The sequence below is a fragment of the Schistocerca nitens genome, chromosome 5 (genome assembly GCF_023898315.1).
Source record: "Schistocerca nitens isolate TAMUIC-IGC-003100 chromosome 5, iqSchNite1.1, whole genome shotgun sequence".
NCBI lineage: Eukaryota > Metazoa > Arthropoda > Insecta > Orthoptera > Acrididae > Schistocerca > Schistocerca nitens.
Window position 1 is genome coordinate 282,078,071 of NC_064618.1, and position 24,211 is coordinate 282,102,281.

General features: G+C 39.9%; 1 protein-coding gene across 1 annotated transcript in view; it reads left to right on the forward strand.

Annotated features, from left to right (window-relative positions):
* LOC126260390 (carboxypeptidase B-like) overlaps positions 1–23,821 on the forward strand; it is a 98,793-nt gene extending 74,972 nt beyond the window's left edge. The window contains exons 8-10 of the mRNA XM_049957717.1: positions 7,045–7,100; positions 7,189–7,274; positions 23,631–23,821. Of these exons, the coding sequence (XP_049813674.1) occupies positions 7,045–7,100; positions 7,189–7,274; positions 23,631–23,821 (333 nt within the window). The remainder of the gene's footprint in view (positions 1–7,044; positions 7,101–7,188; positions 7,275–23,630) is intronic.
* Positions 23,822–24,211: the final 390 nt, after the last annotated feature.

Here is a 24,211-nt window from a genome sequence, read left to right on the forward strand (position 1 = left end):
TGTAAAGGAAATCATATATTTACGTCCAGAATATGCTGATGAAAGTAGCGCTTTTTGAATATACTTTATCAGTAGAATAGCAACTATATATACAAACTGCAAAGGACTACTTGTCCTCCCGGTTGCCCCAGGCCGGGAGTTGTGCTGGCCACTCAAGCTATTGGATCATCGTTGGTCAAGACGCTGCTGTCTGGAGCTCTGCCCCTCAATTAAAGATGACGGGTGATGGAAGCAGAAGGGCAGCTACCATCAAGTCCCTGGAAGAAGTATTTGGACTACGAGAGAACTTCGAAAAAACCCCAGAGGGTAAAGATGAGATAAAGAGAAATTGGAATAATTCCCTCCGGGGTTTCCTTCAATGGCGCCGAAGGTTTTTGCCGTTTTTGAGAATGATTTTCAGATTCGATTTATTTTAATTTCATTGTTGCACTGTGAACTTGTTCATTTCGTTTTAACCCCGTCGTTTTGGCGGGTTTGAATTGTTTACGGTTGTTCTTTTTAAAGGCTGCTCTCTGTTTAGAAAGAGAACCGTGTTTCAAAGTGTGTGGTTTATCTGCTCCTTTCACATTAGCTTTATAACTAAAGAATACAAGCAGGGTTCATTGAGGTTGATTATTGGAAGGGAGTCTATAGTATAGACACCTTGAACTAGAGGGGAGTCTACAGTATAGACTCTTTAATACTTCAAATGTTTTCGGATTTTTTTGCCCTTTGTTGTTTGTTTATTTGAAGAGAGTAGCGAATTGCTACCCTTTGTTGTATGTTTATTTGAAGAGAGTAGCGAATTGCTACCCTTTGTTGTTTGTTTATTTGAAGAGAGGAACGATTCGTTCTCCTTTATTTGTGTATATGTTTTTTGGTATTTAGATTTAACATGATCTCTAATCTGTACATAACCGTCTTAAACAACAATAATGAAGTGCACATTTTTCGATTTTGTTGGTGGGGTTTGATTCATTCATTAGTTCAAAATTATAGAATATAAGCCAACTCGTTTGTAAAAATTGTTATTCTTTCGTTAAAATTATACTTGTCGTTTTTGGCTGGATAGACCCGTCGTTTTGACTGCGTAGACCAGGCGTTTCACCAGGTCTCACTTGTTCGTGTGTTTTATTATTTTCTATGTCTACATGTTTCCTAATTGCTTCATCCGTATCTGTTTATTACAGTATATCAGTCATATCTTAACCATGGATTGTGCAAGTGTCTGTTCTATTTGGTTTCAGGCCTTTGTGACTTATCACATGATTGTGGGTTCATAGTAACGGGCGGCTGTTTTTTTTTTTTTTTTTGGTGGTGATCATTTGGCTGTATTTTTATTCTTAAATCTATGGGTACATTATTTACTTACGATTTGATTTCGATTTTCTGATTTAGATTTGTTATGTGCTTATGTAGGACTGAACTCTTCTATATTATCTTTCATGTGGTGCAGTGCGCTGATGAGGTCGCGTAATTATTCTTGCCCATGTTACTTTAATTAATTTGTGCTGACTAAATGATTTTGGCTAAAAATTGTGATCAAACGGGTGTGACGCAGAACCGGTAAATCGTATCTACTCACTGAATTTACAAAGCCTGGAGTTAAGATGAAAATAATGAAGCAGTTCACTACACCCTATCAGTCTAAAAAGTTTTGATGCTGGATTAATAAAAATAGAGAAAGGTTAAGTTCGTGATTTTGATGCTTCGGGGTTTCTAGATAGTCTCCACTCACATGAGTACAACGCACTGAACGTTCATATAACCATGTGAAATGTTACATAACACGTTCTTTGGGATGTTGTTCAACCCGCTTGTCACATTGGGTCGAACACTGTTGTCAAATTATTGACTTTTCATGTGAGTTTCTGCGTTTTGTCCTTTTGTGGTAGGCTCACGTTGATATCACCAAAGAGTTGTCCGCATTTGCCATTTCAGTCAAGTGGTGGAAGGTGTACATATCATTGCCTGTCGGTTGGGGAAGTTAAGCTAGGCTGTTCCCTTGGTGCTCTTCAAGAGTAGTAGCCTTTGTGTCGGCACCAGGTTTCAACCTCTCCCTTCTCTCATCATCTTTAGTGCGAACACGACGCTACCTTCTGCACACATACACCACAGTTACCTACACTTAACGGAAACACTTCAACACACAGCTCTCTCACTTCGCGAAGGAAAGGTATCTGCGGCCGCGAAGGATAGGAAGAAACCGTTCCAATTCTGGCGCCGAATCTGCACTTCCGTGTTTCCTATCCATTCATGCCATACGAATTTACTTTTATTTTATTGTTTTCGTCTGGGTGTCGAGGTTTGTAGGGCAAAGTTTGAACACACTTTTCTCCTCTTCAAAATATTCTGGAAAATGTGTTGGACATTCGATTTAGAGATGATGTCTGGGAGACTAGGCGTGAAGGACAGAGTCTGGACGCACTTTTATCTTCTTCGTAACATTTCGGACAATGTCTTGAACACTTGACTTGCAAATCTTCAGTTCGTTGCTCCATCGCGATTTGTGATGCAAGAAAGCTGACAAATTATAGTGGCACATCCACTACGTAACATTGTCTGCTCACAAGTCTCTTGTTTACAGTTGTTAGTTCAAGCTGTCGCCGTAGTTACTCCGCTGATGTCGCGTACATGGCAGAGTAAAACCAGCTCCGCAACTTTTTGACGTACGGTGTATACAGCACCTCCTGAAAGTACATCACAATGTTCAACATATTATGATCATGTAACTTATGCTTATGGTACCCTTACTTTCAACCTGTTATGTTGCACCTTTCTGTAAAAGACTTAACTCTGAAGCGAATGATGGTAATATTATTTGAATAGTTTGCTTCTAATGAACTATGAGTTATGTATAAGTCTCAAGAAGATTAAAACCGTGTTTTGGGCTGAGTCTCAAATTTCTCTCTATCTCAAAATTTTGTTCAATCGATTATGCAGACACCACTCGTAAAGCTTTTTCCATGAAAGGCAAAGCTCTGTGATTGATCCTGGTTTAACTAATATATGACGTGTATTCGAAAAGTTAGCATCTTTCGGTCAAGATAAAAAATTCATTCATTAGAAAAAGATTTTATTTGAGATTTCAGTTAGCTACAAATCTTTTTAAAGTATCCGCACATCACTTATCATAAGGTTTCAATATCTTCTTCAATCCCTCGGTACAGAAGGCGCTCGTCATTTTAAAACCATTGTTTAACGTGCAACAAAATCTAATATTTGCTGGGTGCGAGGTCGGGACTATAGCGCGGGCGTACGAAAAGTTTCTAACAAAAATCCTGAACTGTCCTTAGTATGGCTAGTAGTCTAGTATCACACGTCGTATTTGGATAGCCAGCCGTTGTGGCCGAGCGGTTCTAGGCGCTTCAGTCTGGAACCGTGCGACTGCTACGGTCGCAGGTTCGAATCCTGCCTCGGGCATGAATGTGTGTGATGTCCTTAGGTTAGTTAGGTTTAAGTAGTTCTAAGTTCTAGGGCACTGATAACCTCAAATGTGCTCAGAGCCATCTGAACCATTTTCGTATTTGGATAGGTCCTTATACACACAAACATCGAATTGTAGCACACATTTTCAAAGTCAGTATTGGATATTTATCTGACCTTTCTTCATTTAAATACATCGCCTGACAAAGAAAGTGAACCATCCAGAAGGGAAGGAGGAATTTTACTGCTTGAGAGGAAATGTAATGATATTTCGGTGTTTCTCTATTGTGGGACCTTTAGGATATGTTATGTCACAGTATGACATTATGTAGAGAACTGGAAAACAGTATGCTGCTTGGTATTTCATTTTGGTTTATAATATCGTGCGCTGAGAGGGAGTTAGAAAGACACGCGCAAAGAGCGACAGGGAGACTTACCTCGTTCGAAGAGATCGATGAGGAACGGCTTGTGGACCGGGCTGAAAGTAGACTATTGAGTGGTGTAGAGCACGGAACTCGGTAGGATTCGCTCGGGAACTGGATGTAAATCATGTACTGGTAGGAAGGAATACACTCCGTGGAAGTGCCTCCTGTGACATTCCCTATGTATAAGGGACTATTTACAAGTATGCAGAAGTGATTGTATTAGATTGTACTACTGTTGTCTTCAAAGTACAAGTTCTACTACGGCGGAGGCTAGTGAATCTTTCTAAGAACTGCCTGTTCCAAATAATACAAGTCCAGCCCTTGACCCCGAGCGATACGGAGGTGGTGTCCCAAACAACTGTCGATCTGCTCTCCACTCCAGTCGGTGGTTGGCTTATTTATAAGGAGCCGTTGCACACTGCGCCAACCTTCTGGAGTGTCCCATGATGACTGTGTCGATTGCGATCGTCATGCGGCAACCGCATGACGTCCGCCGTACTTTGCCGTCGTATACTTGTCGGCGCTGGTGCCTCTACCGTTCAAGGGTCAAGATGCTTACTTAGCTCACTAGCCTCGTAACGCTCCAATATCGCTTACTGTTAGCTGATCAGACACTGTATAGCGGCATCTAACTCGTCACACAAATATTTCAGTTCCTCTCGCCAAGAAACGATGTCTCAACTTTCTTACGACCTTAAGCTGATTACCTTAATATTGAATATTTTACCCATCGTGACAATAAGCTTATTTCGGCTTTATTGCCTTCATCAGTACATGCACTCACCTTGTAGAAAGAGATAAGTCAACTTTGAGTAAACCATTATTGCTGTCTGTAGTTGTTGGTTGTAATAATATTATTCTCAGCGACGTTTTGAAGCTGTTCAATAATGTGCTGTTGCATGTGTATTACAATCCGTTTTTTACTATCTGACAGCTATAGAATTCAAGGTTGACACTAGCTGTTCTCTCAAAGAGTGAACAAATTTAACATACTGCGCACAAATATGCGAAGAATTCCACTACTGTATTGTTAGACTATTGGTGAGAGATCACTGATAAACGTGAGGAACTGCCAAATGGAAATCTGTAGTGTGTGCATGAAGTACCTACAGAAGAACCAATGGACACACGTAAGGAATAGAAAATAGAAAGTAAAGCATAAATCACAACCATATCTTCGTATATATTTAGATACTTTAAATGTGCCGCCAGGAAACACTACAGATCTCCTAACAGAACATGCATAATTAAATAATGTTCTTTGTGTTATAGAGCACTGGTGCATAGGACGAACAGACAAATTTTTCTTATCCACATGATAAACATAATAATTATAAACTAGTTACCCAAGCAAATAATTCGAGCTCTTTCCTGATCAATCACTGATAGGCAATGTAGTAATGGAGAAATAAGCAAATGCGAGTATTTATTAATAAAACATATTATATTCTGAACAGAAGTGAAAAATATTAATCTCACTGCAAAAAGTAGGCATCATTATGTACAATATGTTTAATTGTAAAACATATAAAAAGCAATACTATCTGCGTCAGATTAATTTTTTAAACTTATTTATTTTAAAAAATTTATTTGAAAAGAATGGTAGCAGTTATAATGTGATCTTCGTTTACTTTTTGACTCCATATGTGTTTAGCATAAACATAAACATCACTGAATGTGATGAAAAAACCGCTTATAACTGTCCACGCAAAAGAAGGCCTGGTAAATAGAATCCTGCCTTTTGAAGTGTTTGACCTTATGCATTATCAATGGTCATTGCCAAAGCTACTTCTGTGGTGAATTGTCTTATCATAAGGAAAGGCATGGCTGGATCATGAGGTATGAGGTTAATGTGGAGTATGAGCACAGTTTATCAGAGTCAATGAGTTTAAAAGTCATGAGGTACTTGCATATGTGAGTTACCACTAATCTTACAACATTAGTAAATCTCAGATTAGCGTTAAGAATTCAATTTAACAAAATACCAGTATTTTTCTTTCAAAGCAGATGATAAGGTGATAAACCGGACGAACTGAAAGAGTTCAAAAATTCTGTGTGGTACAAATGAATATTATTTATTTCTTCGAGTAGACGGAATCAGAACTGAGGTTAGCCATTGTCGCTCCAGGTAACGAGTTGGAAACGACATATACATTATATGTTGTACAATCATAATTTTTTGACGTAGAATTCCATTGGATGCAATTTAGAAATATTTTGTTCATTGATTTCTGTAGCATTGAATATAGTGGTAAAAAACTATCGTGACTACAGTAAAAGTATTTCGCAATTTTGATACGGATTAATGGTATTGAGGTTAGGAGACGTGTAAGTAACATAATGTTGCAGACCCTATAAAGTAATGAAGAATTAAGTTATAAAAATGAATATGTAGATTAATGGTACAGAGGTCAGGATACGTGTAACGTGACGTTGCAAACGCTGTAAATGAATAGAGAATTAGAAAACAATATTTAAGATATAAAGGTAAACGGTGCTTACCTGTGTTGGTGATCGCTGATTTCACTTTAAGTGAGCAGTACGATTGCTTGCTTAAAGAAAGTAAACAACTCCAGTCACTGTTGTGCATAAAAGTAAAATTAGATTGTCAATAGATGGCACCTTCTGCATTGGCTTTATAAAAAAAGCCTTCTCAATAAAGTTTGTTAACGAAAACACTAACATCAAACTGTGTAGTTTTCGTTATTAGTGCTGAACAAGACCTTGAAAATGATGTCGCAGTCATTCATTCTGTTATCTTACGCTCCATTTGTGTTTTTTTTTCCAGTTCACTCTTCTAAACTTCGTAAGAAGAAAAAATACTGTAGTTTCACGTATTCTGCACTCAGCACAGTGTTTTAATTCATTCATTTGCTCTCTGTGCAGGTTGTATTGTCAACTTTGTGAAAGTAACTTTTTTACACTTTAGTAGTCGTGTGTATGTGAGAGAGAGTATAAGTTACAGAAGATATATTAGGTGTTATTAGTGACTGCCGTCGTTATATGTGGGACGAACCGCATGCTAATAGCTGGAATTAGATTCAGAAAATGTTCATTTTCAGGCTGCTCAGACGAAATTACATGTTGCGTATAGAGAAATGTCATGCATTTAATTGTATCTTGCATACTACTTTTGTTTTAAAGTAGTTTACGAGTCTTAATACACTCTGTGTTTTCAGTGGAGATAAATAATGAATGTGTAATTTCTTTCCAGTACATGCTTTACCCCTGGGGCTACACTAGCGAATTGCCTGACGACTGGGAAACTCTGGTAAGCTGAACTGAACATTCCCTTCAAGTACTAACTGCTTTAATGTATTGTAAGTTGAGATGATAAATTCCTTTCCTTCCTTGTATCGGACGCCTTGAGACAAGAAGCAATTGAAGCCCAGGAGGCAGCGGGAGGGCCTAACTACACCATTGGCAGCATCTACAACGTCATGTGTGAGTTATCCTGCTGCTCTCATTTTTAAAGAGCATTGTTTTGAGGAAACTGGAGCTACTTGCGAGACAGTATTATTCCTTGTATCGCTTCTCTCGCTATTTGGCTACTACTTTCAGGTTGAAACTCCGTGCACGACTAGCTCGTGTGAAGTCGTGTACTACACGGACCTGGCATATTATCTTAGCATAACGCAGTGAATGTCTTGTAAGTCTTTTAAGTTACATTTTTTAGCCTCAGCTCACATTGCAGATTTCGACTTATTGCCAAGACATTATCAGATTATATGAACAGGTGACATCGGAATTGTGCCTCTTAGTTTTAGGTGCTTTGTCCCGTGTACAAGATGATACCACGACGATGTTACGAACCATCATGGGTGATGGAGAAGGATAAATGTATAAATTTCAAAGTGAAACTGGTCTGGAAACGAATGAGTTGAATGTTATAAGAGAAAATCGTTCGCATATCTCTGACTGTGGATTGCATTTGCCGGTACTGTTGTTACTAATATTGTAGGGTGGCAACTTTCACAGGTGGCTGCAACAGACCAAAACAAGAAACAAATGGCCAGTAAACATGATCTCTAAAATGCATACCTTTTGAGCTATGAGCACTTGTTCATCTTCGCTATTATAAAACATCTCATCTATTGAAATACTTCTAAAAAATGTTTATTTACGACATAAGGCTACCTTACAAGTATCAAAACAAATAAAATTTATTCGCCACAATGGACAAACTTTTGATTATAAGGATCAGCAGACTGAAAGCCAATCCGTAAGTTTTGATAAATTTACTAGAATTCAACAAAGATTTCTGCAACACTTACCTTACTAAAGAGTAAAAGATGGCTAAGATTTAAAAGCGGTAAGCACGTCTATGAAGCAGATATTTAAACAGTAAATGCGATATAATTTTCAAAAGTAAGAAAGAGCGCTATTCTGTGATGCAGACGCAGCAGTTTGTTCAAAATTTATCAAGGCATATGAGTGAAACCATTAATGTACAAAATTTGAAAATAACAAGAAATTAGACACGTCTGTGAAGCAGACAGAGCAGAATGTTGTTAAAAATATTTTAGAGAAAAATAAGTTATTGAAACGTCCCTCATCGTCAGTTTCCGTAGCGTCTGGTGGAGCTCAGAAGCAGCCGTCTCCACAGTATTGCTCCGTAGACTCCCTCCCACACCTTTGTCGGCGGACCTGTATAATTTTAGGTCCTGTTGCACCTACGCTATAAAGCCACATTAGGGTCCTCAGTCTCGCTTAGACCCAATAGACAGGGTTAAAACGCTCTCTTCCTCTATACCACTATTCAATCCTCTGAATCCATCTGACTACCTTCAAAAGCACACAAGTCCGACCACTGGACTGGACAACGAACACTGAAATCCGTCACCACACCATCACCAGTTGGGTTCTCCCGTCTCTTCTGCAAACAACACAGGAATACAGTCTGTAGTCACAATGGGTTAGTACGTACACGAGAACATCCACACTTTTAATTTTTATTGGAGAAAATCTCAATTTATTCTTCTTCTGATAACCCTCGCTTTGTTCGATACACTATGCCTGCAGCCAACCAGTTGCTCCACACTCTTTTAGGCAACCTATTCGTAAAAAGTCTGTGTACGGTCGCCACCATCAACATCCACCGCCAAAACAGTCAATAGACTGAGATGTTTCCCACGCCCGCGCAAGGGAACATACAGGGTGTTTCAAAAATGACCGGTATATTTGAAACGGCAATAAAAACTAAACGAGCAGCGATAGAAATACACCGTTTGTTGCAATATGCTTGGGACAACAGTACATTTTCAGGCAGACCAATTTTCGAAATTACAGTAGTTACAATTTTCAACAACAGATGGCGCTGCGGTCTGGGAAACTCTATAGTACGATATTTTCCACATATCCACCATGCGTAGCAATAATATGGCGTAGTCTCTGAATGAAATTACCCGAAACCTTTGACAACGTGTCTGGCGGAATGGCTTCACATGCAGATGAGATGTACTGTTTCAGCTGTTCAATTGTTTCTGGATTTTGGCGGTACACCTGGTCTTTCAGGTGTCCCCACAGAAAGAAGTCACAGGGGTTCATGTCTGGCGAATAGGGAGGCCAATCCACGCCGCCTCCTGTATGTTTCGGATAGCCCAAAGCAATCACACGATCATCGAAATATTCATTCAGGAAATTAAAGACGTCGGCCGTGCGATGTGGCCGGGCACCATCTTGCATAAACCACGAGGTGTTCGCAGTGTCGTCTAAGGCAGTTTGTACCGCCACAAATTCACGAAGAATGTCCAGATAGCGTGATGCAGTAATCGTTTCGGATCTGAAAAATGGGCCAATGATTCCTTTGGAAGACATGGCGGCCCAGACCAGTACTTTTTGAGGATGCAGGGACGATGGGACTGCAACATGGGGCTTTTCGGTTCCCCATATGCGCCAGTTCTGTTTATTGACGAAGCCGTCCAGGTAAAAATAAGCTTCGTGAGTAAACCAAATGCTGCCCACATGCATATCGCCGTCATCAATCCTGTGCACTATATCGTTAGCGAATGTCTCTCGTGCAGCAATGGTAGCGGCGCTGAGGGGTTGCCGCATTTGAATTTTGTACGGATAGAGGTGTAAACTCTGGCGCATGAGACGATACGTGGACGTTGGCGTCATTTGGACCGCAGCTGCAACACGGCGAACGGAAACCCGAGGCCGCTGTTGGATCACCTGCTGCACTAGCTGCGCGTTGCCCTCTGTGGTTGCCGTACGCGGTCGCCCTACCTTTCCAGCACGTTCATCCGTCACGTTCCCAGTCCGTTGAAATTTTTCAAACAGATCCTTTATTGTATCGCTTTTCGGTCCTTTGGTTACATTAAACCTCCGTTGAAAACTACATCTTGTTGCAACAACACTGTGTTCTAGGCGGTGGAATTCCATCACCAGAAAAATCCTCTGTTCTAAGGAATAAACCATGTTGTCTACAGCACACTTGCACGTTGTGAACAGCACACGCTTACAGCAGAAAGACGACGTACAGAATGGCGCACCCACAGACTGCGTTGTCTTCTATATCTTTCACATCACTTGCAGCGCCATCTGTTGTTGAAAATTGTAACTACTGTAATTTCGAAAGTTTGTCCGCCTGAAAATGTACTGTTGTCCCAAGCATATTGCAACAAACGGTGTATTTCTATCGCTGCTCGTTTAGTTTTTATTGCCGTTTCAAATATACCGGTCATTTTTGAAACACCCATTACTTCACAACACTTTAGGAACCTTCCATACACAGAAAAAAACCTTACTGACTTCTGACCACGAACTTCCAAAATACAACTTCACACCACCTCTGGCCAGAGGTCGCAATTCGCCTCCTACACCCTATCAGAGCCACCGAAAGACTCCGATTTTTCGTGAGCTTTTTATAGCCCCGCCACATTCTTTTCATATGCAGAAGTTTCGGCAAATCTAGCAGAAAGTACACACTGATATCGGAAATTTCTTGCTGACGCTCATACTACTACTGTAAAATGCTGCTTCCCGCCGACACTTTAAGTAGCTTGTTCCCAGAAGGGTACTAAGAGAAGCCAGCTGTTCTGTGGGGAACTCACGCCATTGAAACACTTCCAAGTCCGGCCATGCAACAGCGTTGGCCGGATTAAGAAAAGACAGCATACTTATGATTTGTTACAGCATATCCGTGAAGCGGATGGACCAGAATTTTGTAACAGAACTTGAACTTTTTCTCTTATTAACAAAATCTTTCCTTTGAGGAGCGCAAGCAATTGTTCTGTTCAGAACAGATTATACAACACACAGAATACAAATTAGATTTACATAGCAAGCGATTAACAAACCATATACAGCCTCCTTAAATACAACAGTGAGATGTGAAAATGCAACGGAAGTCGATTTTGGGCCACAGATCCCAAACCAAAGAAAATATTCGAATTCGCTGAAGCTTATTGTTTGATTAACAAATATAGCACCAACACCGCAAGTTACAATTAAATAAAATTTTGACTTGCTGAAAATCGACAGAAGAGACCATTACAGTAGAGTGCAAAGTTCTAAATTAGGAAAAGCCGTTACTGCCTGCTTTCGTGAACACAGAACAGAAGCAGTATATATTCTAAAACACACATTACAGAACGTATGTCAGATAGGAAGTGAAAGCCCGCCCACGCCTCCCTAAAACACCGCGGAAATACATCAGAAATGTTAAACGTCAGTGGAAATATCTAACTTCCTGAATTTGTTTTGAGTCATCAGTCTACTGACTGGTTTGATGTGGCCTGCCACGAATTTTTTTATTAGGCCACCTCTTCATCTCAGAGTATCAACTGCAACCTGCGCCTTCAGTTATTTTCTGGGTGTATTCCAGTCTTTGTCTTCCTGTACAGTTTTTAACTTCTACAGTTTCCTCCAGTGTCATGGAAGTTATTCCCTGATGTCTTAACGGATGTCTTACTATCCTATTCCCTCTTCTTGTTGGTTTTTCATATATTCCTTTTCACTCCGATTCTGCGCAGAACCTCCTCATTCCTTTCTTTATCAGACCACGTAATTTTCAACATTGGTCTGTAGCACCACATCTCGAGTGCTTCGATTTTCTTTTTTTCCGGTTTTCCAACAGCTCGTGTCTCACTACCATCCAATGCTTTGATCCAAATGTACATTTTCAGAAACTTTTTCCTCCAATTAAGACTTATGTTTGATACCAGTAGACTTTCCTTGGCCAGGAATGCCGTTTTAGCCAGTGCTAGTCTGCTTTTGATGACCCTCTTGCTCCGACCGTCATGGGTTATTTTGCTGCCTAGGTAGTAGAATTCCTTAACTTCATCTAATTTGTGATCAACAGTTCTTATGTGAAGTTTCCCGCTGTCCTTGTTTCTGCTGCTTCTCATTACTTTAGTCTTTCTTCGATTTACTGTCAGTCTGTTTCCTGTACTCATTATACTGTTCCTTCCATTCAGCAGGTCCTGTAATTTTTCTTCACTTCCGGTGAGGAAAGCAATGTCATAACCGAATCTTATCATTGATGTTTCACCTTCAAATTTAAGTTCACTCTTGAATCTTCCTTTTTTTTCCGTCATTGATTGTTCGATGTACAGATCGAACAGAAGGAACGAAAGACAACATGGTTGTCTTACACAATTTTTAATCCAAGCACTTCGTTCTTCTTCGCCCACTCTTATTATTTCCTCTTGGTTCTTGTACACATTGTGTATTACCCGTCTTTCCCTATAGCTTACCACTATTTTTCTGACACTTTAGAACATCTTGCACCATTTTACATTTACAAACGCTTTTTTCGTGTCGACAGATCGTACGAACGTGGCTTGATTTCTCTTCGACCTTGCTTCCATTATCAACAGCAATGTCAGGACTGCCTCTCTGGTGCCTTTACCTTTCCTAAAGCCAAACTGTTCATTATCTAACACATCCTCAGTTTTCTTTACCATTCTTCTGTATATTATTCTTGTCACCAGCTTGGATGCGTGAGCTGTTAAGCTGATTGTGTGACGCTTCTCGCACTTACTGGTTCTTGCAGTCTTTGGAATTGTGTGGATGATGTTTCTCCGACATTCTGAGTCTAATACTGAATCCCCTATTTCTCCTATGTCGACTCCTTCCGGAATACGAAATACTTAAATTTGCTAATACACACACCAATAGTGCAAAGTGAGATTTACAGTCAAATGGGTATTAGGCCTAATGACATTCAGGATGCTAATCAGCCCTCAATGCTTCGGCCAGCTTACGGTCTGTAGAATGATAGGCCAAGGATGGTGACAGTACATAAGTCAAGTCAGTACCGCGTGCAGTCACGAACGCATGAATGTTCACCAAATATGGAGCTCACTATGGTTCCTGCATTAGACCAAAGTCAGACAATGTATGTCACCAAGTCCACCAACCAAGGCAGCAGGAAGCTCGCCAAAACAACCTGCATTGTGTGGCTTCGTCACCTCGCAGATAGTAGGTGAAGCCGCGATCCGTGAAGTCAACACTAGTGATGCAAGCACTGGAAGCCTTGCACGACATCCAGCCACAAGCCACGATTGCCACGATTCCAAGCACAGCTCCATCCAACAGCTAACTCCAGCCATTGGCCACCTGATCAGTCTGCTCAGCTGCGATCTGTGCGCCCGCTTAAATCACCCTTGCGTCGCTGCAAAAGCGCCACCACAGTATTCGCAGGAACCATAGCTTAGCAATGCAACCAAACGCATGACTACTAGAATCGATATGAGGGTGTGCGCACGGCGCAGAGGTATCATGTCTGTCTTTTGAAAAGAAGTCTTTACTTTTCCTTTCCATTAAGAACTGTGTTATTTTATGAGGGGCGAATTATCGCAGGTTCCAACACTGCAGGAGTCGCAGCTTTCTGTAGCTGGTCGGAATGCGGGAGATAGAACAAGTTTTGCACGACCTTGTTGCGATGATGTCAGACGCCTCGCCCAATGACTCACAGTGCTTTTGTTCACTGCTAGGTCTCTGTGGACAACCTGCAAGTGCCTATGAATATCTGTCATGCTCTGGTTTCTCGCCAAAAGAAACACCATGACAGCTCTGTGCTTGAAACACACCTCAGTTACAGACTCCATTTTGAAGGTTATGTATGATATCTCTACTGACAGGAACTCATGAATATGTAGGGGCTGAAGCGAGAATATTTCATGATATCCCAAAATAAATTCAGTGTTTTTCAACAGAAATTGGTCGAGACAAAATATGTCGCATTACATATTGAACTCCCCTCTTAAGTTTAACAGAAACAAGAGAAAAATAAATGACAAAAAAGAAAAAAATAATCGGTAAAGCACTTGCCTGCGAAAGGCAGTTTTAGTCTGCCAGGAAGTTTCAGATCAGCGAGCACTCCGCTGCAGTGTGAAAATTCATCCTGAATAGTTGATGACCTATCATGAAAGCCTGCCCTCCCATTTATATTTTACAATCCTCCATGTCAGCATCCCTCCATAAAGACAATGGTGAGGGCAGAATGGGGAGAAGGACTTATTATTGTACATTCCATAGCCTTCGGAATGATGTTTTCTAAAAAAGGAAAAAGAAGAAAAAAAAACACAATGTGAAATTGATAGTTCCCGGCAGATTAAAAGTGTGCGCCGGACCGAAATTCGAAGTCTGGACCTATGCTTTTCACGGGCAAGTGCAAGTGCCCTACCGACTGAGATACCCAAACAATTTCCGCCAGAACCTTATCAATATGAAAGTGTCATGTGAAATTATAGACGTTTGATTGTCTTTATTATCTTTTATTTATGCTACATTATTTGTCAAGACCCTGCTCTGTGTTGTCCGACTAGCCCTGCACTTTATAGAACGTCTTTCTTAACACGTACAGGTAACATTTTCAATGAGGACTTTCAGTAATACCTTTGATCAATTTATGCAATTTATTGCACAGTTTTATTTCTTGGTAGAAAGAGTGTTATGTGTATTGTCTCTTACTAAAATGTAAGTTTAGTCTAGATCTTGTTCCATGGACATGCACAAAGCTGTTTGTGCAACATTTGTCCATGTTGTTTTGATGTGCACAACTAAGTGGTAAATTTACTCGCCTGTGTGGGTGTAGCTAAAACCCACAGCGTTTCGAACAGATCCTTACAATGTGCTCGACTACCAGTTTTGGTTCTTATTATTATGGACCTTTCTTTGAAAACTGTATTCATATTTCGCACATTTGTTCTCCAGAATAGAATTCCATAGCGAAGAACTGAGCATATATGTGAACAGTATGCAACTAAAAGCCGCTGCCCCTTACACACTGATGAGAGGAATCTAAGGGCATATAATGTTGATGACATTCTGTTAGCAAATATCTCCTTGTATTCACATCTTTTCTACTAAGAATAAACGTTCGCTCCTACAAATTTTGTGTTTGTTACACACTATATAGATATGCCATTACTTTTAACTTAACAGTGTTATTTTCCTTCTTAAAAATGAATTTCATGGCACTTACTTTCTTTTTGTTCAATGTCACTTCGTTGTATATTGACTAATTGTAACCTCCCTTGAGGTTTCCACTTGCTTTCACTGCGAGGGCTTCTCTTATTTTCTCAGTGACAATTTTATTGCTGTCATCAGGAAATAGAATTTTTCATCCACACTGGCAGTGTTGGAAAAATCGTTGCTGTATATTAAGAACAGTATTGCTCCTAATATGCTACCCTCAGGAACTCATATTAATATATTTTGCTTCTGTTAAGTCTTTCACTAAATGTTTAGCTTATTTGAGGTATGTGTTATTTCTACTCTATGTATCTATCTGATAGGTTTAGTCAGTACCGCTTGTTAGCTGCATCTCTTACTTGTAATAGAATCTTGTGGTTAACGATATGAAGAGCCATAAGAACACCTATAAATATGCCTGTGACACACTTACCTTTGAGAAGAGCATCAAGTATCGCTTTTGTGAATCCTATTTCAGTTGGTTCTGTACTTGTATCACTTTGGTAACCAAACTGTGATTCACGTAGAACGCTGTATTTATTATAGTATTCTTTTATAAATGAGTCTGTTATTTTCGAGAATGATAACAGCAGGGAAATGGGTCGTAGTTTTCTAAGTCTTCAACATTAGCTTGCTAGCAGACGATCACTTCTTGCCTGTTTTAAATACTCTGACAAATTTTGGGTGATGCGAATGACTTATTTACTATTTTTCTTAAAAGAGCTTGTATACTCTGCCTTCAGCACACACATACGTGCTGCATCTAAGTCTACAGACTTTGCAACAACTCTTCGAATGTAACGTGCTCCTAAAATAGCGTAAAACATCTCGGATTCATTTATGAGAATAACATGGAGTCATAGAAGCAACGACATACATGGCATAATTTACTACTAAAAAAACATCCATAAAATACTTGAAAATCGCCTAAGGCCGAAACTGTACAATCGCACATGAAATAAAGAGAATGGCAGCTGAAGGCATCATGAAATCTTTCAGTAAATTCGTCGCAGTTGCAGACTCTGTCCCATTGAAAGTTGAGTGTAAAGACTTTTCATTTTTTAGGTTTTCTACAGCTTTACTCACACCTTTCAAGGTTTGTCTGGAACTATGAGAATCCCAGTCTCATCCACACTGTACACATCGTTTGGTTTAATTTTGTACTTAGTGTAGATTGACGCCAAAAGTTCAAAAAATTTCCCAATGTCAGCTCTATTAAAACCTTTAACTCGAGCTAAAGATGTATGCTCTGTGACCTTAGTTTTAAAAATGGTTCAAATGGCTCTGAGCACTATGGGACTCAACTGCTGAGGTCATTAGTCCCCTAGAACTTAGAACTAGTTAAACCTAACTAACCTAAGGACATCACAAACATCCATGCCCGAGGCAGGATTCGAACCTGCGACCGTAGCGGTCTTGCGGTTCCAGACTGCAGCGCCTTTAACCGCACGGCCACTTCGGCCGGCCTTAGTTTTAATTCAGGATGTCGGTTAACGAAACCGTAGGAACAGTCTTTACATTCCATGTATTCTACTCTGTTGAAAGTATAATTTATGATATTTTTGTTTGCTAAATCAAATGCCAGTTGACGTAGATTAGAAATTGTAAGGCCAAAGAGTCTCTCTCATAAGTAAGACGTGCTCAACTATTTCCTCTTCTTAAGCTTCAGAAAACACAGTATCATGGGGGCCTAATCGCTTTTCAAAAGCCAGGCCGGGCATCATTTCATTTTTTCGCACGTTTTTCACCCGGACAGTCATGGTTGTTCGAGGTATTCTGAAAGATTCAGATGCTGCAGTGTATCCCAACCATCCTTCAAGAACCACATTTACTGCCTCCTTCGTTCCTTCTTGTGATCAACCCTGCCGAGTTGTTCCTCACCGAGTAGTTCCTCACCACATCTGAAACGAACCTGCAGGTGCGTTAGTTTTAGGAACATAAAAAATACACAGTGTTGTTTGCCGTTAGTATTCAAAAATTAAAGAAGTGGTTTTGCTAATTTGAAGAGAACTTTTTACTTGAAATAGAAACTCGCCTGAGGCCCAGCTAAAAATACCAATTTCCTGCGGTTTTAATTTTTTTGTGTAACAAGTAAAACAATTTTTGTGTTAAGTAAATAGTAAAAATTTGGGCAAAGCCTTTTTATTTCATGCTAACTTCCATCCCGATTTAGAGTACATTTAATGAAACGCTTGATATTACTAATTCGGAGTTTTAACTATTTTATGAAGTACAATGGAACACTGAACTGAGTAGTTTTAACATTGTAGGGCAAAACCGATCTTCGATTTACGGATTTGCCCCGCAGTACACAACGAAACAAATATGGTGATTTCAGGTTATTGAGCAACAGTTGCTAGGCTACGTTTACTACAAAACTACAACTATACGTACTGAATAATGACACTTACTCACCGAGCGAGGTGGTGCAGTGGTTAACACACTAGACTGGCATTTGGGAGAAAGACGGTTCAAACCGTCGTCCAGCCATCCTGATCTAGATTTTCCGTGGTTTCCCTAATTCGCTTCAGGCAAATGCCGGGATGGATGCTTTTAAAGGGCACAGCCGACTTCATTCCGATGGTAACGATGACCTTGCTGCTTGGTCCGCTCATCCGAAATCCCAAATCGACCAACCAACCGTACTTACTCACTGATGGTAAATCAGACTGGTGTACTAATTCTCAAAACAATAGACAAACTTCTTTTACTTGGAAAAGACACTGTTTAAAAGTTCAAAAATTCGCACAATCCAAACAACGGCCAGTACACAAACGAAACCAATCTTGAACTTTTCATAATCGCTCACTCTTCACTGGTTCATAAAGTTGCCGCCCAATAGCTGCACCTAACAGTTAATCTTCTAGGGGTCGGTTTGGCCTGCTCAGTCGGTATTGGCCCACTCTTTCCTAATTATGGTTTTGTTTATCACTCTCTGTTTCCTGTTTAATGACATCACAGACTGCTTTGCATTTGATGTTTGCAGCGTATACTATTTTATCATTAAATAACTTTTTACAGCTATCAGTATCTTATACATCTTTTTGTATCTATGATAGAAATTTAAGAACTCTGGTTCATTACGATGACTTTTGTGGAACTAAGATACTTAAGGGTTGTGAGGGCTTCGTAATACCCGCCATTATCAATTTGTTTTTTTAGTATACTGGTATTGATTTCACAATTACATTAGCTTTTCTGTATACTTTACCTCAACTTTTGTTTGATAGTTCTCTAGAAAAAACCTTATATTTTGATCTCTGAGAAATACATTTTATAAGTCTATAGTTGGGGATATTTCTCCTCGTCCTATTTTACTGTTATCATTTGGCAGTAATGGTCCGAGAGTCCAAGATCATACTCTTCCCTGCCGGTATCTGTGGTCACATTGTGGATAGCGGATGCAGTCATTGTGGCATTGTGGCAGTGTGTCTACCACAGTGGGTGGGACTGGAGGTATCCAGTGGTGAGCGCAGCATGGGGCTACGGAGTGTAGTTGAACTGCGTAGTCGATGACGTACTCATAACAGTGCTGCAGTGTAAGTGGTTTTGGTACAAAACAGAGTAATGGCAACGATAAACAAAGCAAACATTTGCTTTATATGTACAACAACAGTTACCGAAGTTGACATTTCGTCAGAAATGAAACCAAGGAATTTCGCAGAGTGAGAAAGAAGTGGCATATGCAATGATAGCGTTTCTGCAAGATGAGTCTCCTATACGCTCGATTGTGCGGATAGTGTACATGAGGATTACAGTGATGACAGTATCTGCTTAACAAGTAAAAGTTATATGGAAGCTGATGTCAAGCCATGTAGTTCATCATCCTTGTCAGACAGGGAGTCACAAATCCCGTTCCCAGTGAAACGTAGTAAAGGAGCATCGCTGTCCAAGGAGCGGGATCTACACATAATTACCTACATAGAAGATCATGCGCAGCACAGAAAAAAAAATTGTAAATAGATTTTGAATAAGTCCGCAGCAACGAGACCGTTTAGCGCATAAGAAAAACTGCGGATATCAAAGGGCGGTAAGAGAGACTTGTTACAAAAATTGGTGTTTGCGCTTTTCAAGGATGCTCGATATAATTTATAAGATGTGCCTGATAGTCTCCTATTACGTTATGTACTCAAACTGTGCACGAGATGCATTGGATAGTTGCTTAACTTCAAACAGCGCTACAGAAGTGGAAGACATAAGATAACGAAATTTCAAACAAAGCGGCAACTTGACGACGTACAGCAAACAGCGGAATCGGCCCGAAAATTTGTAGATGAGGTAATCAAACGTATTCCATAGTTCAGTAAGGAATTTGTTTTCAGCTCCAACAATTCCGGATCTGAAGAGCAAATGCATATGAAAGGAACCCTGGAAATTAGAGGTACAAAGGGAGTTGTATCAACACCAACTAGCATTAGTGTCTTAACGCATTCGTACACAATTATGCCGACTTTCTTATTTATGGATTCTTCCGTCGTTCCCGATAGAACATTTCCATAATGAGGGTTGAATAACACTTAGACGGTTTTTTATTCTACTGATTTTTATTTGTATGAACTAGTTTTCGGCTTATTAGGCCATATTTAGGTAACTACTGACCATTGTTTACAAGGAGCTTGTGTTCTTACGAACCAAACATTCTGGACTATGATACAACGCACTTACATACGATCTTTAGTTGTATTGTCTTTGGAATTGTCAAACGGGTCATTTGACTTTTTGTCCTGTAAATCTGTTCTTTAACATACTAAATTACATTTTATGGTTTTCAGTACCATATATGACAACAATTAGAACTACTTAGAATGTTCATTATTACAAAATCACAAAGTTTTTTGGTATTTGTTGTGAACAGTTGCACTGGACACTAATTTTTGGTTGTACAACAGCGATGTTTTCTTTGGGGGTACATTTTGTTATCAGAAAAATTGTGCATTAATAAATACCAAATATTACACTGTTACAGTCGAGTTACAGTTAGGAATGTAAACACATAAGGGATATTACATTATATTGGGGTGTGAATTTGTTTACTATTGGGACACTTAGTGGTTAATAGCAGGTTTTCCGTATTGTGTAAAGTTTAAGAGTGGTGATGTGCACAGATGTAATTGTTCATATAGAACCAGCTGGAGATTTAGCACTAAATTTTTGCTAATTTCAAGTGCTTCTAGTAGGCTGAGTTTTCTACCTTTGTTGGCTATATGTACCACTTCTGTGTGTGTTAGATGTTTGTGTCCTTCTTTGAGCACATGTTCAGCAAAGGTGGAGTCTGACTTATTTGATCTCCACCTGCGTTCATGTTCAGTCAGCCTTGTTGATATGGCCCAAATGGTTCAAGTGGCTCTGAGCACTATGGGACTTAACTTCTGAGGTCATCAGTCCCCTAGAACTTAGAACTACTTAAACCTAACTAACCTAAGAACATCACACACATCCATGCCCGAGGCAGGACTCGAACCTGTGACCGCAGCGTCTCACGCGGATCCTGACTGTAGCGCCTACAACCGCTCGGCCACTCCGGCCGGCGATATGGCCCAGCCCATTTGACTAATGTACAGTTTATTGCAGTCAGTGCAGGTTATTTTCTAGACCCCACTGTTTCTTAGTTTATCTGTTTTGTCCTTGCTGTTGAATAGGAGATTAGCTGTAGTGCGTCTTACATAAAATGATTTTTTATTGTTTTGAAACTTCTGTGTTTTGGCTAGTTTGTCTGATAGCTTACCTAGATATGGAACAGTACACCAGTTGGTTTTTGGTGTGGTTGCTATTGCAGAGGGGCATACATGTAGGGCAAGATTTTTCTTCTTTGTTTCTTGTGCAGGATTTTGTCAACTAATTCAGTGTTATAGCCATTGTTATATGCAATATATTTAATTGTGTCTACTTCTGTTTGGAAATTTTGTTTTGACATTGGTATTGATATGAGGCAATGCACCATAGAATGAAAGGGTGCATGTTTGTGTGTTATTGGGTGTTGTGAACATGAGGGTATCAGTGTGTCTGTTGTTGTGGGTTTTCTGTAAGTTTTGAAAGTATGTGTATCAGTGGTGATATCTATGTTAAGGTCTAAAAAGTTAATGGATTTTTTACCTAGCTCCATCGTGAGTTTAATGTTTTTATGTTGTGAATTTAGAGGTTCTAGGAATGTGTTCGTTTGTCTGTTGGTACCTGTCCACATACACAGTACATCATCTACATATGTGTACCAGTATTTAATATTATTACTGAGGGGTTCATTTTCTAGGAACTGTTTTTTGAACTTTTCTATGAATATTTCAGCTAAGAGGGGACTGAGAGGGGACCCTACTGCCAATCCTCCTAGCTCCTTGTAAAGTGTTCCTTCAAATTGGAAATAATTTTGTTTCAGACATGTTTGGGTGGCAAATTTTGTCTTCTACTTGTACTGGGTTGACACCTGCTCTGTATAATAGTTCTGTCAGAATATCAAGGCATTCTTGTGTAGGTATGTTTTTTTAGTAAGCTGCTTACATCAAAGGATATTAGTTTTGTACTACTTAGTATTGCTTTGTATCTTAGTCCAGAATGTTTGGTTCGTAAGAACACAAGCTCCTTCTAAACAATAACCAGTAGTTGTCTGAAGATGGCCTAATAAGCCGAAAACTAGTTCATACAAATAAAAATCAGTAGAACAAAAAACCACCTAAGTGTTATTCAGCCCTCAATAATGCCGACTGTTAATCTAGATGTTAAATTGACTGGAACGTTGTTTCTGAGCTGTGTGAAGTTGGAAGTGATTTGCCCCCTACGATTATTTTTAGTGTGCGTAGTATAGGAAGGGCAGTACGCGATATTTACGTCACAGTAAGAAAGAGTGGGAAAATGGGCGTAAGAGAACTACAGCTACGGTAAGAGCAGCGCGTTTGGCCAATAGCTGGTCAAAATACATGCTTTTTTCTTGATTCCTGGTCTTCGTATAAAAATCATGAGGCTGTAGAGCAAAATATCACTTCTGAAAAGCGTTTGGCATTGCAGTTCATATTATCTGGAACGACCGAACAAATTCAGACTCTGGATGGTTGCTTTTTCCGTGCCTGTAACATATTACCGCACTATCTGCAGCTACGCCCTAAAGGATAGCCAGTTTCACAATAACCTCTACGACAAACTGTTTCGCATTCGGTTGCACGCCATCACATGCCATCAGTTTCCATCGCCCCGTTACACCAGTATGATTCTATGTGCATTCTTAGAGAGCGGATACCCAGCTGACCACCCTGCACGGTTTGTAAACTGCCAAGAAGTTCGCCTTCGATCTTGATGGTGCGAGCCTTTGTCATCACGTTGGCGCGCCATTTTTCATTCGGTGTTGATGGTCCAAGTTAATGGTTTGTTTTGAACATTTCTTGACTGTCGACGATGTCCCTTTTGTGAAGTGTAATGCATACATCCCACAGAAGGCTGATTTCTGCACCTCCCGGACACTCATTTTCTGTCACCCTCCTGATGCACATGGTAAGTTATCAGCAGCTAATAGTTTTCCTGTCATAACTGTTTACGTAACAATTTCAAATGAGCCTTACTAAAGATTGCCCTGAAGGGGTTCATTGTCAGGTGAAGTGTGCTGCACATTTTCTGCTCCAAGTCCTACATGAGACTCCTTTCCACTTATCTGTGGCAGTGGTTGATACATGTCTTTAGTGTTGGTCATAAAAATATCATACTGCGTTCTCTTTCTCCCTGACTTCTAACCAACTGCCAATTACAGACAATCCTCCTCTCCTCCGTCTCCCTTGATCCTGATAAATTCTCTCCTTGCTTCCTCTAAATATGCCTGAAGGGAGCACATTTTACCAGCCAGTCAGGCAATCAAAATATTCCTCCTGCGTACTGCCACCAGCTCAGCATGGATTGTTGTAGTGTTGTTACCTCTGTAATGTAGAAACGAATTGCAACGATAATACACTTTATCAAAGCCCTATGTCATTTTGTTTTGCAGCTCTAGCGGCATGCTATAGCACTATGACGCGGGGATTTCAAAGTGTACCAGGAGTACAGACATGTACTTTCAAATAAAAAGAAAATGCAACTTTATTTTTTTGAACCGATAATTAAACTTTATGCCTACCTTCGTGTTGATGCTCTCTGTTTGCGAGTGAAAAAAATTACTAATAGTATGCAGTGGTTTACGGAATATGTATATAGGCGTAGATCAAGAAGCAGTTGCGAATGAAGGGCAATTTATCACTTAATTGTTGAACCCGACGATCCCAAGAGGCTTCTAATCTTTAAGAATTTGTTGTTTTTTTCTTAATTTCTAAGATTTCGTTCTCTGTTCTTGTAGACTGACGTATATGTGTGGATAATAAGAAAGATGTGTGTTTCTAAACGTTTGGACGACCCATGTTTTCACAGACGCAGCGTCTGGCGTGAGCAACGACTGGGTGAAAGGTGTGCCCGGAGTGAACCTCTCCTTCGGCAATGAACTGCTTGGTGGCGGAGACACAGGTTTCGACCCTCCAGCATCCGACATCCTCAGCATTGTGACACCTTTCTTTGAAGCAATTCGTGTTTCCGGACAATATGTTGCTGACAACTATGGATAAAAAAAAAAAGACTGCGTGCTGAAGCAGCGTCTATAACTAAGACTTGATGCTTTATAATAAATACTATTTCGTGAATCATATTCTCATAGTCATTGTAAGGGTGAATAATAAAACCATTCGTACCTTTCGTCACCTCGCTCACAGTTTAATACTTTCTTTGAGGCGTCATAGTAAGCAAACTATGTAAATGTATGTGAACATAATTTATCTCATGGGCCTAAGATTGTGGTTGGTAAGTTAACTGTTATATCTATTTGGCATACAACACACACTAACGCTATATTAACACCCACCTGTGTACTTCGTGAGCTACGTCATCATTATCTGTCTGACAATATTTAATCAGTCAGAACTATTTGTAATAAATGGACAAATAATCGTCAAATAAGC